Source organism: Haliotis rufescens, unplaced genomic scaffold (assembly GCF_023055435.1).
Source record: "Haliotis rufescens isolate VD_foot unplaced genomic scaffold, xgHalRufe1.0.p SCAF_12, whole genome shotgun sequence".
Classification (NCBI taxonomy): domain Eukaryota; kingdom Metazoa; phylum Mollusca; class Gastropoda; order Lepetellida; family Haliotidae; genus Haliotis; species Haliotis rufescens.
In genome coordinates, this window is record NW_025963802.1 from 6,134,524 (window position 1) to 6,152,382 (window position 17,859).

Below are 17,859 nucleotides of genomic sequence, written 5' to 3' on the forward strand. Positions count from 1 at the left end.
TAAAAGTTTAATCAGAGCTTATTGTAAACTTAGAATTTCATTGCATAATTTGTATGTAAATATATGTCGCAGGTCCAAAGACGGTGATATTGTGAACTCTATTTGTACAAACTGTTCATCCGGAGAAGTAGAGGATGAATACCATGTCTTACTTACATGTGAAACGTATTCCCATTTAGGGTATAAATTTCTCCCCATGTTGCAAGGTACTTTTAAAGACCGTCAGTTAATCTGCTAAACTCTGAAAATCCTGATATGATCCATGTTGTTTCTGTATTCTTAAAACATATCTTTAAAATGAGGAATGACATCATTTAAAATCTGATCATGTACATCACGTGACAATGTTAATATCCAACCTGCGTTGTACTATGGGCCTTGATGCCTAAAATACTGAATAAACTGTCTGTCTGTCTGTCTGTCTGTCTTATGAATATCAATGGAAACAATGTACTACAATTGCAACATTGGTTAACAATAAATTACACTTTCATGTAATAATATTATATATTTGACACGGGTAGCATAGGCAATATTACATGCTTCTTTGAGAGGCATTTAGAAGTTGGAGTGCTTAGTAAGGATAACATAATATATGGATGAACAACTTCTTTATTACAATTAGGAGCGACGTTTCGGTGTATGTTCTAACACCGTTATCATGCGAGTGCTAGGTTAGAACCTACACCTACATCGAAACGCCGAAATTGTTATAAAGAAGTAGTTCATCCATGTATATTATCCTTACTTCATATTGCATGCATCGTACCAATGCGTATCTTACAACAGGTGACGTACGTGCACATGACGTCACAAGGATAGATGGCAGTGGTAGAAACTAACAGTTCTACTCCACTTGTCCTTATAATGATAACATATAGCAAAACCCTTAAAAATGGGAAATTTATGCTGGTCCTTGTGATACCTTAACTATTGGGCAGTTTGGCAAGGGCTATACAGGACTAGTGCCAATTTCTAACGCTGGATGGGGGTCGCAATTTCACAGGACACAGTAATGAGTAGAGTGAAGCAAGTATTTTCAAGCGCATAGTCTCGTTTATAATCCGCTTCCGTCTAACTACCCTCGCGGGCAATCATCGTGTGAGGCGCCTTTTGCCTCGCTGATAACGTTGCTTATGAAGCAATTCACGATGCGATGGCCCAGATGGATTTCGGAGCAGCCCCACCCAACCTTCAGGTTTCTATACAGGGTTTGAGTAAGACAGAGACAATTCAAACATACAATGCTATTTTATACTGTGCTAAGCAAAGACAATTTAGACATACAGTGCTAGTGATATTGTCCTAAACAAAAACTGATATACATTGTTACTAATAAAGATTTCTTTATATATTTATATGTTTATTTTTCTACATAATCTTATATTCCTTGTATATAAGTTCGCTCATATATAGCTCACTTTCTAATGGATCACTCTATTCTAATACTTAGGTAAAATAGGGTAGACCAATCAGTGCATTCAGCCATGACCTATATGTTGTTTTAAGGTATATGACAAATGGGGCGTATAACCAATGGGAGGTAACCGCTTGCACAGACACAGTTGTTAGTTGCGTAACATTCACCTCATTACAAAACACTACAATAATCCAATCCCGGAAGCATTTGTACATTCTGTGTTAGTGGGAATTTTCTTGTGTTGTCTTTACGCGCAATTATGAGCTAAGGCTTACAATTTGTAAAACTAACACTGGCAATAAATCGTAAATTAAGGCTGACGTTGACAAGCGCGTCTTTCAAATAAGAAATGACAGATCAATTGAATGACAAATTACTTTGATATTGTTGGGGGTTTTTAACACAAAAACTGTAGTTAACATTCCCGCCTTTGTCAACCCCCGTAACTTTTTCAGACGTTCGTCAAATCGCCTTTTATCAAGGGCGGCCCGGTAACGCATTACAAAAAGACATCCTCATGTATTTATCATCTTGGGTATCTAACACAGCGTGTTATATCTCCATTCTATAATGGTAAATATTTGTAAATATATGATATAGCTAGAGATATATAGGATAAACAGGACAATCGAGGATGCAGTATCATACGGACTAAAGATAAAAGAAGTATAGATTTTATATATTACCTTTTATTCACAACTGGTCAATTACTGTGTGTGCACACAGGAGATATTTTTATGCATTATACTGTGGGGTATTCATATACGAAGATAGTAAATCCATGTGAAATCCAATGAAATCATTGTCACAGTAAACTTACGTTTTGGGTTCCAAGTGTGTAAACAATATAAAATAAAGTTCTATTAAATAGAGCTGGGTTTAACGCCGCTTTTAACATTATTCCAGTTATATCACGGCGTGTCAGCTTAATGTGGGAGGAAGCCCGAAGTGATGCAAATCGCAGACATTTACCACTCCGGTGAAACCCACGAGCACGGGTATGGTGCTGACAAACCTAGAAACATAAACCGGGGCGAACCGGGATTCGAACCCACAATCATAGGTTTCTGATGTGCCCAAAGGGACGCAACTCTGCACAGCGAATCGCGGCGCCTTAGACGACCGGGCCACCCGTACCCACTATTAAATAGAAGCGACAACACCCCTCTCCATAATCATAAGAAAGAATAATCCTTTGTACGATTCCGACTTTATAATAAGCATGTGTTTATGATGACACCAGGTCAGCTTATCCCGCCCGACGACCGTCTCCGTGGTCTAGTGGTAGAGCGTCCGCCCGGAGAGCGGAAAGTTCGGGGTTCGATCCCCGGCCGCGTCATACCAAAAGATGGTACTTGTTGTTACCCTGTCTGGCGCTCGGCATTAAGTGGCTAAAACAAGTACTGGTCGGCTCGGAGTCAGTATACTGTGTCTGAGTAGGGTATTCATGTTAAACTGCGGCACATGGTATCTCAGTGGGCTAGCACTATAAATCGGCATCAGTCCGGACTAGTACAAGCAGCCACACACACACGTGCATGCACATCGCTATATAAGTGCAATAATCTTGGACGCGACGTTAAACCCAATATCACCTTCACCTTATCCTGCCCGACCGGTGGAACCCGCCACACGCACACGCAAAAACAAGTTAATTGTTCACCTGAATACACCTAGGAACATATGGTACAAGTCTAATAGAGATTGGCATCGGATATAATTTGGTCATTGAGCTGATGAGTAAAATTTAGAAATGTCGTCACATATGTCACCATAAATACTGTGGGGAAGATTTACTGAGGCCTTGAATATTGTAGCCCTGATCAAACAACTAGTTTAATGTACTGAACAGAGACAATGTCTTTGGAGACACAAGTCTACATCAACAACTATAGATATAGATCTGGTTACATCTATATTTACACGATGTTACTTATGTTGACAAGCGCTCACCAATGGTCACAACGAAACAAATAACTTAGTTTTCATTGATAATAATTTCCAAGTTGTCCACCTATCGTAACAGAGCTACGTAACTTAAAATTAGTTAAGTATTTGAGTTGCATATAGAAGTGATACACTGAAGGATCTTGGAATGCTGTTGGCGGTATGTACTAAAAAAAACCCCTTAAACAGTATATGATGTTAATTTATAAGCAGGGTAGGTAACTCTGCACTGCTGGTAAACTTTATTATATGAGGAACATAACAACAAACAACTGGGTGTTCCTCATAATAAAGAAATTGACATCTATAAATTCTCTTTCTTAAATTTAATTGAGAAAATATCGGATAAATTTTAAATAATTATGTGTAGATTCCCACTCTCATGTTTTAAGTCGGTCCGACTAAATAACGCCCAGGAGCGTCCGGGCAACGTACAACGTACAACGTCAGGGAGCGTCCAGGCAACGTACAACGTCAGGGAGCGTCCGGGCAACGTACAACGTCAGGGAGCGTCCAGGCAACGTACAACGTCAGGGAGCGTCTGGGCAACGTACAACGTCAGGGAGCGTCCGGGCAATGTACAACGTCAGGGAACGTCCGGTCAACGTACAACGTCAGGGAGCGTCCGGGCAGTGTACAACGTCAGGGAGCGTCCGGGCAACGTCGGGGAGCTTTCGGGAGAGGGATACTGAATAGTAAAGCTATATAGATCTATATAATTGTGATATATAATATTAATAAGGTGCGATTAATGTGCAGTTATTGGTTTAGATTGATGGAGTACAGCAGATACGGCCAAAAGTTGGAAAGTTTTAAAAAATAAGTTTTTAGATATGGGGCTTTGTTGGTCTTTGATATAAAACCTTTTAAGCGTGGCTTTGCTTTGTAGGAATTGTGGTATTTTGTTGATATTATTACAACATATAGGTTTGTGTTGGGCCCCGGAAGTAATTAAAAATGATCTGATGTCTTAAATTCTGTGATTTATTGAGGCCATTCCACATATTAAAAACAGTAATGTGTTGTGGCTGTAGTGCATGTGCACTCATGCGAGACCATAAAATATATGTATTTTATGGTCTCTGGAGGACTTTAGTAGTTGATGACGATCGATATGAAGAGGGTTAACGCTCGGGAAATACAAGAATTCGGACACTCATTTCGTAAAGTCAGCATGACACAAATATCTCACGCCATTAACAGTGGATATTCACACGATCGAACCCAACTGAGAAAGACATGTTGATTTCACTGTATTATTTAACTCTCAGACGTTATAGGATAATAATATATCACGAGTCAGTCTGATTTGAGAGTTATTTTTACAATTATATTCTCCCTCTTTTATTTATCGGCTATGCATAAGAAACGCTTTTTGTTCAATGTAAATGTAATAATAGTTCTTATTTTACAACAACTGTCGTGTATCGTTGCTTGAATTTGGTGTAGAGCTAATGCTGTCTTGTTAGGCCATGTATATATAGGCCTACACATGGGCGGATACAGCTTTTTTGAAAAGGGGGGTGCACAATTAAGATCTATTTATTGTCTTTGGTGGTAATTTATACAGAATATATATATTTTTCGAAATAAAAAGGGGGGGGGTGCGAACCCCCGCACCCCCCTCTGTGTCCGCCCATGCTATATATGTGTTCCATTTACAGTACATTGTGACAGCCAGTTCTGTCACGAAACACGCCAATGGCAGTGCAAACCGGTTTTATCCACTTTTTTTTACCCACAGTACATTAGCATGCACCAACACTATGCCAAACGGGTTTTCATTGGTTGAGAAGAATCCGTGTAGCCAATAAACGTCTTTGTGTCATCCGGATAGTCCGTATTACCCACAATTCAGCGGAGTAATAATTATTTCACGAGTAGAAGCGAAAGAAAGTGTGGTTGCTGATGGTTAAAGGGAGCTCAAAAATTGGTTCCATAGCGAGCAGATGTCAAAAGGGTGGATATCAGCGCCAACTACGATCCAGAATGACGGGGAAAGAAGTTGACGATAACAGCACGGACGATGGTACATTCGTGTCCGGTGTTGTGGAAGGTGAGGCAATATTCGACCTTGGACTGCCAGAAACATATTGTTTCTTCTCAGTAAATCCTTACATTTCGTGAAACTGTGTCTTAAATATGAAGGATTGCGATTAGGACACACATACGAAGCATTACATTGGAAGATGTGGTCATTCTGTGATCAGAAAATCTAATTCTCTTTTCATCCGGGGCACTTGTCACATTCCGACGGTGAAAACAAAATGGCGTCTTGCTCCTGCTGAAATGAAATACGGGACTGATTTTTATCAACGAATATTTTGTAAAATTTCACCACTATCTTGCTTTCACTGAAATATGGGAAATTTTACTAAATCAACCGCTATACTACTGTGTAGAAGTTTAAACACTGGAAGCCCCTTTCAATGAATCCATGATTCTAGGAACTACCTTTATTTTTAGCCTAGGCCTATAGCCTTTTGAGACCGTTATTGGCTTTGTTTCATTAAACAATTACAAGGAAAACGTTTACCTCGAACAGAAAAAATATCCTACAAATGATTGTGTGTCATGATGAATAAGCCTACAAATATTTATTTCTGTAGCTCGAAAATGAGTGCTTTTGGTTCTTATTCACAAGTTGGAATATCCTAGCATATCTCTTTCCCTCTTTCCAAACGGTTAAGGCGGTATTGCTGATATGTTTGGGGAAGGGTGAATGAAAACAAATTTGTATGCTAATACTGGAAGCTGATGTTTTCAACAATAGAAATCAGCTCTTTTCCAGCAGAAAAAAATTGTGACCTCCATTGTCTTGTCTGTAAACTTCTGTGGCAATTGAGTGACATCGCCTGTTTTGAACAGCGATTGATACTTTAGTAGTGGAGTTACATGGAAGTTCTCAGCATCAAAACTAAAAGTAATTGAAGGATTCAGTGTTAGAAATTGGCACTAGTCCTTGCCAACTGCCCAATGGTCAGGTATCACGACACCTAGTAGAAAATTGGGAAAGGCTTCCAGGTTTTATGCTTTGTTTCTTAAGTTGTCCTGAACTGATAAAGTCTAGTCATGTTCCAGGTCCATTTTTAATTTTGAAAAACTTACTTGTATGAGCTATTTTCGTTAACAGGTTTCTATGGCAAACCATGGAGCACAGATCAAAGGAAGCTGCTTTTTGCATGGTAAGAACTTCAAAGTAGCTTTGGAAAATTAATATTTAATAGTTGAATTGTGAACAAAGCATAAACAGGTTTAATACCAAGTAGTCATGAGTGTGATGAAGTTAGCATATCGTCAATCAATGTTGAAATAGGTTTATAGCAGATCAATTAATGACAACAGGTTAATCATGTTAATGTCTAATGATATTCAAAATTAATGATTTTGTACAGATGCAAAACAATTGATATTATTTCAGTGAGCATGGGAAAGAAACTGAAGTCAATATTTATTTGTACTTTATTGTTAATTTAGATTATGTTTTTGGGAAACCATTGATGTTATGTATTTGGCAGCATGGAACCAGACAATGGTTGAACTTTTGTAATGTTTTTGTCTTTCAGGATGAACAAGATGGGCTTGAACACATACATGTATGCCCCAAAAGATGACTGTAAACATAGGGCTTTCTGGAGAGAACTATATTCTGTTGAAGAAGCTGGTAAGTAACAATGTACTCAAAATTGGGTAATGAAAGAATATGACGGGGTGCTTTGTTTCATGTTTGCTGCTAACTAAATATTACTCAACATCCCAAGCATCCCTGAGTTGACGGCAAAAGGGTCACTTCACAGCTGATTAACTAAAGGTGTAAATGTCACATGTACAATGATCTCAAGAGACTTTACAGCATGGAGAGCATCTTAAAACTGACATACGCAATGAGTGTTGATACACAACACTTCGTATCAGTAGCTATTGCATAAACACTATACGTTCAGAATTGGGCATTTAATTCTGTGTCATATATATATATATATATATATAAGAAACTTGAAAGCCATTGTAGTTTTGTGTCTCTATTTGCAATATGATGATGCATAAACATTGCAAATTTGTTTGCAGACCATCTTACAAATCTGACTGAAGCTGCTCATCAGAACAATGTGAATTTTGTGTATGCCATCTCACCTGGCCTAGACATCACATTCTCCAGCACAAAAGATATTACATGCCTGAAAAGGAAACTGGAACAGGTAATAGTATGAAATGTTCATAAATGTCAAATGTCACGAGTCCTGTTAGTGAGTTTAATCCCTTAAATCATACTTTAAGTAGTGAAATGATTTTCTGTAATCAATATTTGACTGATTTCATACTGTATGATCTGACAACCAGAAGTATGGTTAGAAAGTCTCATTGGACCAACTTGCTTGATACAAATAAAAGCAAGGACTTGTAGGACCTTTGGTGAATGTTTGATTACAATCAATACGTTTGAGAAACATTTATCACAGATGAAGTTTATTAACAATTGTGAGACTTCATTATTTGGTTCATTATGTTTCAGGTTTCAACATTTGGTTGTAAAGCATTTGCGATCTTATTTGATGACATTGACCCTGAAATAAGCGAAGCAGACCGGAGTGTGTTTCCATCCTCAGCATTTGCTCAAGCCTCTGTTACAAATGAAGTATATGAGCATTTGGGCCAACCAAAGTTTTTATTCTGCCCTACAGGTGAGTAGCAAAGACTGAACATTCATTAGGCTCCACTTCGGATACAACTTTAAGATAAGCATGATTATTGCTGTATGCTAATTTGAATCCCAAACTCTTGATAAATGTTTCTTACACATTTCATGAATGTGTGAGTTAATCTGAACTGAATGTGTGTTTCAGAGTACTGTGCTTCCAGAGCAATACCAAATGTGTTAAGTTCAGACTACCTAACAACTATTGGTAGCAAGCTGCTCCCAGGGATCAATGTCATGTGGACAGGTATGTTATTGTGTTGATTACCTTGTCTGACCTGTTAGAATAGATCACAGTATGCTATGCTCTGTCAGGGATAGTAATTAACCATGTAAGTCTACTTGCCGCAATAGTGATAACATTGAGGAACACAAACAAGGTGTTAAAAATTCTACCAGCCCTTGGGTACCTTTTTTGAAACTGGCTCAGTGTAATGTTTATTTCAGTCTCTGCTTGTCATAGAAGTTGATAATCTTGGTTACGGTGTGTGACCTAGAGGATGGTGTCATCTTGTCAGTGGTTTGTCTGACCCTAACTGGGCATCTTGCGTCCCCAGTATTATATGAAGGATAATATTCCCGAGTAGTTATCAGACATTTGGTGGTAAATCATAATAGCCCCAAGGGTAAGGTTTAAAAATATAACATTTTTTAAAGGTCCAATCTCACACATACATGTTTTTATCCTCCTCCATATCCTGGTGTGCAAACAATCCTAAACAAGTTCCCCCTTCTAAAAACTGACCGTACCATCCCAGCCATAGCTATGGAAACCATCCCCAAGGTAGTCCGTTCGGGACACTGGATATGCACCTGTGGTGCCTTCGATGTTAAAGACAAAGACTTTAACAGACAAATATTCTTTTCTTCCTTTGGGAATTCAAGAACCTGATCTGTTAGAACCAAATTGTATGAACTCAAATATTTATTTCATTTTCAGGACCTAAGGTGATCAGCAAGAAACTCAGTATTCAGTCACTTGAAGAAGTTGCTTCTGTCTTGAAGCGTCCACCTGTGATATGGGACAATATTCATGCAAATGACTATGATCCAAGAAGGATATTCCTTGGACCATATGATGGTCGGTCACCTGAAATCATTCCATACCTGAAGGGTGTGATGACAAATCCAAACACCGAATTTGAAGCTAATTACATAGCGTGTCACACATTGGCGCAGTGGTGCAAGTCCAACATGGACGGAGTGAAAAAAGACATCATATCGGGTAAAGCAATCTTTGTGTTTCGAAGTTGTTTAAAGCAAGTACATATTCAGTGGTCTAATAAGAACATTTTTAGTGTTTTTCTCTGAACACTTCCATTAAGACAACAATGATGTGAGTTTCACCACTTAGTTTCAAGTGGAGAAAAATGGGTGGGCTCATTGTAAATCCCCACTGGCAATATCTGAATTGATAGAAAACAAAATCATCTACTATTACATTAATAATGTGAATTTAACTTAGTCTTTTTTTTGCATCACAGGTGACAGATTAAGTCCTGTGGCTTCTGACATCAAGTTGGAGACAGAAAGTGATTTCAGTTCAGATGAGGACATTCCAACAAGGTTTGATACTCGGTACCAACCCAGACAGGCACTGAAGATAGCTCTTAACGAGTGGTTGATAGAGTTCTCAGCAGGACGCCTCCCTCCTAAGCGCCCATCCCCACCTTTGATGCCCATTTCCAATGTTGTGGTCAGCACATGTACAGCGATAACGCCAACAACGACAACATTTGAATCTGAAGACAAAACTGTTTCCTTACCAATCCCTCCACTGAATTCCATGGATTCCAACATGGCTGAAGTAGACAATGTCTCATACATGCAGCCATCAATGAATCCCGTGAACAGTCTTGTTGATGTGCCCATATCGGATTCAGAATTTGTGGCTGACAATTCAGAACTTGAACCCATGGATTGTGTTCCTACAGGGATCAGTGCAATACCCCCTAATGTCCATTGTATTCCCAAAAATGAATCGTCAGAATCTCTTATGCAGATTGAAGTGACTGCTTTGGAAAAGTGTGAGGAAAGAAACGCTACAGGCATTACAAATTGTGAAGAGGTTGTGGAAACATCTAGTGGTGTTGAATTTATATCACCTGGTGATCTAACCTTTGACAACATTTCATTGCTTGTGGATTTGTTCTACACACCTTTTGAATATGGGTCCAGGGGTTGTGAAATGATGCATGATCTGTACTGGCTTAGGGCAAATGCTCATGTTATCTCAAGTGCTAATGGTGCAAAGAAAATCAGAGATCAGGTAAAATGTGTTTTTTTTTACCTTACATTTCTATGCAAATGATATTATGTGATTTTCATTGCCATATTTTGCAATTGAACAAACCTTATTTTGAAATTGAACATGTCGATTTCAAGAGTTGGAAGTGTCATTTAACCTACGGAAGGTCTGTCTATTTTGCCTCAACATGTACTTGTTCAACCCTTTTGTCACCATTTATTATTGTGGTTTTCTTCAGAGTTTGAAGTATTTTAGACTTTCTTGTATATAGGCATGGCAATACACTATACAGATGTCCTCAGACAAGTTTGTATTTCTGATTATCAATGTTTTGTTTCAGGTAACAAGCTGGTTTGAAGTTGCAAGGAGGTTTGAGGATGGTGTTGGAGCTGTTTTAGAGTTGTATGATCGCCTTATGGCCATCCCCAACAAGTCCCTCTTGTCCGACATCTTCCCGTACCTGTGGGATCTACGGGGAGTGCTACAGACTTGTTGTGCTTACGTCAAGTGGATGGGTAATTGTCAATTTTTATGTACACATGACATTGATATGCATGGTCCCTCTGGCTGACAAAATTGTAACCTTGTCCTGTTCTTGAGCCTCAGTATTATTAAAAGCAATGTCTGGTTTTATTTTGATGTCCATTATGAACATCAGCTTGTCGTTTTGAATGTTCATTTTGTGGTTTATCTTAGTTTTCTGATGGAAGAAGCTTGATAGTACACCACATGGCATCCATGTTTCAGATCGGTTCATTTTCTAGGACATTGACAGACTGTATTCAAAAATGTAATAAGATGTTATTCAGATTTGGTAATGGCCAGAGAATGTCCAATCAATAGTTGATATCATGAAAATATCTCATTCAAAAGTCACTGGTATCCTGTGCTTGTGAAGTTTTGAGTTCAAAAGTAGACCATGTTACGCTAAAAATTATAACCTACATGGGAAGGTTAATACTTTATCATAATATTGTGGCTCTTGGATGCTGATACTAAGTAACAGCCATTTTTTATGTGTAATTCCTCAAATAAACAAGGTCTTCAATGTTGTCAACATAGTGACAACTTTTTCAGGCATTATCTTTTACCCTGTTTGATTATTTTAGTAACGCAGTTCATTTATTTTAGGAATTCATTTCCTGGCTTTGTGTGTCTAGTTCTGACATGTTTTGTGAAATACTTCCAACCTTATTTTTTTCCAACCAATATTTTAAGGGTTTAAGAAATATGCAACCTAAGGGAATGCTAAAGTGAACAGGATTTGAAGATAATGCCTTGTAGGACAAATAAATACCATCTTTTTGAGGACTAAATTGTCTTCTAATTGATAAAATAAATCTCAATTGGTGAGTAAGGGAGTCAATTAAATAAACTGGCATTTAGTCCTTACTTTCAGTGCGGATGACCAGTGATAGGCACATACTAATGTTCTGTTTGCTTGTGTTCTTTCAGGAGGTGGTCGAGTTCCATACATGGCTGTGTGTCACTTGCAAGGATCTCTAACATGTACGCATTCTATGTGTTTGGGTTTGGGCCGACACTCTTCTACTGCAGTTAGCACTTTGTACAGCTTTCCAAGGCTCACTAATCATTGTTCATTTACACAGGTTCTGCATGATGTTTGATTTTCTTTATATATGAACATGGCATCTCCATTTCACCAATAAGTTCACAAACTTCCAGGTGTTTCAGTGTGGGCTATTCAAGAGGAAATCTTACATAATGTTATCTTGTCAAAAACTTGCTTGTCACTTGGGAAATGCTTTCTAACAAAGTAAAATGCAAATATTGGTAATCTTTGAGTTTGGTATATTATTACATTTGTTTTGTAGAGTATATGAAACACCTTGAAGCTAGGGCCTTGCTGAAATGGAGATGGTTTCAGATGCAGATATTTGCTCTCGGATTGGAGAGTTTTGAATCCAACTTCAGTTTCATATGTGTGATGAATATTTTCAGTTTGTATCAGTGCCCTCAATTGTCTTGATTTTTATCAGAAAATTGAGTGACCTTTTTTCGATGATTGCAGATCTCACTACTTCAATTCTAGTGAGACTATTAAAGACTGTCTTTGAGCTTTTGATATATTCTCATACAGATGTAGTTGAATTTGGATTCCCATGTCTTCTCATCTTGCCTAGTCAGAGGTTTGCAAACATGGTACAAAATATTGAGGTTGATAAGGCTTTCAGATTTAGTTTGGTTGGGTTATTTTTGTCTGAATTTGTGGAAATTGTTTCATTCCTTTCAAATGAAATGTCATGTTTCATCGACAATTCCATGTAGTTTAGTACATTTAGAATATGTATTTGCAAACCTATATCGCTAAGAAAGCTGTACAAAGTTCCGTGACATTATCATGTCCCTGGACATAAAATAGCATGCAAGTACATCTTGTTCAAGTAGCAACATCGATGAATTGTATCGTCGAGGTAACTATTGAACTTGTAAGGTAAGATGTGTAAATGTAAAATAAAGTAAACCATATCCACCTTCTTCCAACCTGAATTGGTTTTGTCAGGACACTAATGAGTTCTACCTATTTCTTTTTTAACAATAATAGGGCTTACAAAAGGCTATAAGGAGGTATTCGTTAGTGGAGACCAAGAACCCTGGGTCTTCAGAGGCGGTCTGCAGGCAGAGTTCCAAGTATGTATATCCAGGAAGCTTGTTGCCACATGCGCTGGATGCACAACAATCATCATCATGGTGGTTTCCCCATTCCGAGTCCCAACTAATATCTTCTCTCCAATTTCAGCTGATCTCTGCGGTTGTTGCACTTTTATCTCAAGTTTAATTCTTGCTTCCTTTACAGGTTGCGCTGCTGCTCGCGCTATGAGCAAGCGTCACAGCTCAGATGGCTTACAATCACATGCCAAATTTAAAGCTTTTCTTAGAATTCAATTTGTTTCTTGTCAATATTGCAGAATATTTTTTACAGCTAATGCTCAATTCGAGCAGTTGTTTCAGAAATTGCTTGTTTTAAATCCATAGCAGTTGGATCACTTTTATACATGTCTGAAATATTCTGCAAATCAAGAGTCAACTTGAATTTGTAATCTAAAGTTTTGTACCATTGTGTACACCATGAAATGTTCAGAATTTTTTCTTACTTTTATTTGTTTTTGCAAAAGAATTCCCCTTAGTTTGTACCCCCACTATGCAACATTGGGGAATTTGGTGTGTAAACTTAGATATATGGCAGAAGCAATTTACATTTACATACTTGTTAGCACTTGAGAAAACCTCTTTATCATGTGATTGAAACTTTTATTGACCCTTCCACTACCATATTGTCATTTGATGGTAGTGTTGTTGATCATGGCAGAATGTTACTAACAGTGTTTGAATCTGTCTAAAGATAATCTGGTCAGCTCAGTGACTGCTTTTGAAACTGGATATACTAATGCCACGATTCAGCAAAGAAACTACTTTATTAAAATCATTTCAAACACTGTTGTACGCCATCAAATGTTTCTATCTCCATACAGAGGTTGATAATTCTAGTAACGTGAAAAACAGAAAATTTTCTGAACATAATTTCTTCAAGTAAACGGTTTCCAGTGGTGTTATTACCATGTGCTAATAGATGTCTTTCATTACAGAAAGTGCGCTGCGATAATGCTTGGTTTCTTTCATAATCCATGAAAGTTGGACAATCTGAATAATTTCACTTCTAGTGTCTTTGGAATATATTTTGATTTAATTGCACCTGACAATATTTTGTAAAGGCAACATAGATATTATCTTTACATAGCTTGTTCCCAATTTCATACAAAAATGTTACCATGGTCAGACCCAGCCATGAGGTTTTCACTTCTCCCAGATCATTTACAAGTTCAATGTTAACTGTTAATGTTGGATTTAGTTAATCCACTTGTTCTTGAACTTTTAGTAGATTGTCACGTTTATGGACAATCTACATGGACATGGACATTCTTTGTCATCACAGATATTACAAATTGCTAAGAAGAAAAAAATCCAGCTTGAGTTTTTACCTTTTGTAGTTCTGTTATGTACTCTCAAGCTTTCCCAACCCTATCATTAGAATATCTTCCAAAGACAAATGTCAGTATCTTGACACCTAAATATTATGGCAATGAAAGATGCATTGAACAAATGTTGAAAATGTGTAAGAAAAACCCTGATTTTTGTCCCAGTAATTATTGAACTGTCTAACTTTCATTGTGGTTAACATTTAGCAAGATTGTAAAAACTTGAGATAAAGTGCAAAAGCAACAGTGAATCAGCCTGAAAGACGGAAGAAATGCTAATATGATTTGAATGTTGTAGGCTCTCAGCCAACAAGTAAGTGATAAGTAGTTTGCCTGTGTTTAAATAAGAAGTAATATTATAAGGTAAATATAATTTTTCAATTGTTTCCTGAATCCAGTTGAATCTTGATGTACAGCACTGTAAACTTTATAAGGTATGGCTCAAATCAGTAAATGGTAGTAAACTACAGCCACTTGTCAATGCTGTTTTTCAAGTCAAACATCTGGCTTCAGGAATGTCATGCGCTTGCGAATTCTTGTCCTTATTTGAATCTGGATCAGTCTTTGTTCCTGGCTAGATCCTTACATAACACCCTTCTGATCTGTTCACAGCGAATGTTGCCGATTGACACTGCTCATGATCTATTCTTCATGACTGCCCCTGACAGTTTTGTCAAGAAACAATATGTCTATAGACCTTACCATCCTCGTGATAAGGTGAGTTCATGGTAAACAGCCAATATATGCAAAGATAATTTTTCTCCCCTAATCGGAATAGGTAAAAGGTATTAAACACCCTGAGAATATCAAAAAGAAATTTGTGAGCAAACCTATTGGATAGATGGCAGTTGGATTCTTGGAAGTTCTGTCTTTGCCATAAAGTTTTCTTTCTCGTTTATCTTTCCTGGATTCTGAACCAAAATGAGTGTTGTTTACTGCTATGTTATTTGGTCAAAGCTGACTAAGGGTAGCTTCTAGGGTCAAATTATTGTTTCTTAGAGTACATCCAATCTCAGTAAAAACGATCATGCTTCAGGATCAAGTGTACCAAGTGTGTCTGAAGACTTGTGACGACGGCATGGATGGCACCGATGTCTTCCCAGACAATCCGCAACTCATGGGAGACAGGTACGAGAATCAATGTGCAAACGTCTAGCTAATGTCTGAAATCTCTTTGATCTATTGTAATGTTTCAATGTCGAACATATGCCTTTGGATTTTCCATTTGGCTTTCCTCCACAGAGGTTTCCAGTCCTTTGGGTCATTAAATAACATGCCTATTAATGGTCAGTGAAGACTCTAAATATAATCACCTATATAATTCTGTACCCAAACAATGCTCATGGGTTTCTCCCCAACATTAGGTTGTATGCAAAAATATGGTGAAATGTAACTTTTGATACTGACTTATTTTTTAATCTTATCCTAACTCTCACTATGCATTTCATTAATTTAACAGCAGTTGTGATGGTAATGACCCATTAATTCCAGGTTGCTCGGAGGCCTAGTCACCAATTGCCCTGAATACTGCTTTGTTGTGGAGGATGAAGAAGGAATCTGTGGCTATGCCCTGTGTGCCCTAGACAGCAAGCAGCTCCACCAGAAGACCAAGATTGACTGGATACCCTCCATGTGCCAGAAGTACCCCAAACCTGACAAGGATGAACTTTCACCAGCAGATGTATGTATACACTGCACTACTGAACAGACCTATTGAGTACTTTATGCTTCCCCCTTAGTCTCATCAATGCTTTTCTAAAGGTTATGCTGCAGATTCTTTGACCCTAGTACCCCATAATTCTCATAAGAGCTTATTAGAATGACAGATTACAAAGTGTCATGTCCTGATCTTGTAGTATTACCCTCAAGCTCAGGTTTGCCTGTTAAAGGTGGAGGCAGGCAAGCTTTTTGTGTCATACTTTATTACTGAAAAATATATCGTTATGACTGGTTATAAAAAGATTTATACACCCAATATATGTTTCCTTTCGTTTTCGCAGGAACTGATCTTAAGCTTTCACAATGAGCAGCAGATGATTCCGGAAGTTCTATACAAACGGTACCCATCATTACTGCGTGTTGATGTCCTGCCCAACAGAATTGAGGACCCTGCAGTACCTAAAAGACTTCTGGCCTGTGCCCTTTGTGCTGTGAAAACCAGTGGTTCCATCGGTGTACACTGTGAACTAACAGTAGGAGATAAATACATGATGGATTGCTACGCAAAACTGGGTTTTGTACCAATAACAGGACCAGACTGTTTGTCCGACGATGCTATCTTTCTTGGACGGATTATCTAAACTGTGATACTCTTATGGCATCAAGGCAGGGTATTGCCTTCAATGGACAACTAATGGCTGACTGCCTTGCATTTGGCATTCTGTTCGACATAGCACCTTTTCTGAAAGGAACTTCAGCCAGTACCACCAATTACCATAAAAAGGGTAGTGATTGGTCTTATGCTTCGAAGCTGGGCTTCAAAGTGTTTTATCATGTGCAAATTGTGTTCCTGACTCCAAAAATAGATCTGACATTCGAAAGCCCTCTTGGGATATTTTCTTTTGCAAAGGAATCATTTTTCTTTTGTGTATATTTTGAGAATAGCTGTGCTTATCTATTTTGATTGGCATCAGTAGAAATTAAGAATGTAAGTCTTCGGCGGAGGAACTAAGCATGATTTTGAAGTACACTGTATAAAACATTTCTCCTGTGAAATGAGTGCTATGGTCTCAAGAAAATATCACCATCAGTATATTTTACTTCACTATCAGTATTTTCAAGGAATTTGGAGTTTCAGTAGTGCCACAATTAAGTTCACTGATCACTTCATTTCCAGTAAAGGACTGACTATATCACATTGACTGTTTTGTTCATTTTCTAAACAGGAAAATACTGTTCTGTCGTGCCTGAACTTATCTTTAAAGTATTTTATGTTCACTGGCTCATTATCCCCAAATCTTTCTTTTGCGACAATTCATTTGAGAGAAGTCCAAATACTCTGTAGTGCTCCATCAATGTCTTGGTTTTTATACAGCATGAGTGAATTCATATATTAATGTGAAACTGTATTTTGTTGATCCAAAATTTATAAACATTACCTGCTGTTTAAGGATATGAGGGTTGACTTAGAAATCTGTTGTATACAAAGTGTAAAATGGTGAAGTATTTGTTGATGGTATTTTCTTAGTCCTATTTATGTATTGATAATCTCTGACAACAGCCAAGCTGCTCTGTGTTTGTTGCCCTGTTGTAGCCCAGTCTGGTAGACTACATACACTACCAAGTAGTTATGGTGGTCCAACAATGAAACCATGTTGTAAGTAATGGACACTTAACTTTATTAATGACTCGGCTGTGGATCAAAGAAATAAAATGATGAAATATGACCATGTTTTTTTTCTCCCTACAGTAGCATGGATAAAATTGTTGACTGAAAGCCTGTGTCTCTGGACCAGATATTTATATCAAATACACACATACTGGATGATTGCTGTTTGAAATATTTACGAATATACAAAGTGACTTAACCATGTTATGTTCACCTCTTCCC

At 37.8% G+C, this 17,859-nt stretch overlaps 1 protein-coding gene across 2 annotated transcripts; it reads left to right on the top strand.

Moving 5' to 3' along the window:
* Nucleotides 1-5,204: 5,204 nt before the first annotated feature.
* LOC124141247 (protein O-GlcNAcase-like) lies at nucleotides 5,205-16,816 on the top strand. 2 transcript variants are annotated; one of them, XM_046509205.2, is made up of 15 exons: nucleotides 5,205-5,423; nucleotides 6,501-6,552; nucleotides 6,934-7,031; nucleotides 7,436-7,566; nucleotides 7,881-8,049; nucleotides 8,212-8,310; nucleotides 9,004-9,288; nucleotides 9,548-10,332; nucleotides 10,652-10,826; nucleotides 11,767-11,820; nucleotides 12,878-12,963; nucleotides 14,922-15,026; nucleotides 15,346-15,437; nucleotides 15,801-15,990; nucleotides 16,310-16,816. In XM_046509205.2, exons 1-15 carry the CDS (start codon nucleotides 5,276-5,278, stop codon nucleotides 16,607-16,609), a joined length of 2,769 nt encoding a protein of 922 aa, XP_046365161.1. In that variant the 5' UTR covers nucleotides 5,205-5,275; the 3' UTR covers nucleotides 16,610-16,816. The 2 variants fall into 2 exon arrangements, with proteins under 2 accessions (XP_046365161.1, XP_046365162.1); XM_046509206.2 differs by lacking the exon at nucleotides 11,767-11,820.
* Nucleotides 16,817-17,859: the final 1,043 nt, after the last annotated feature.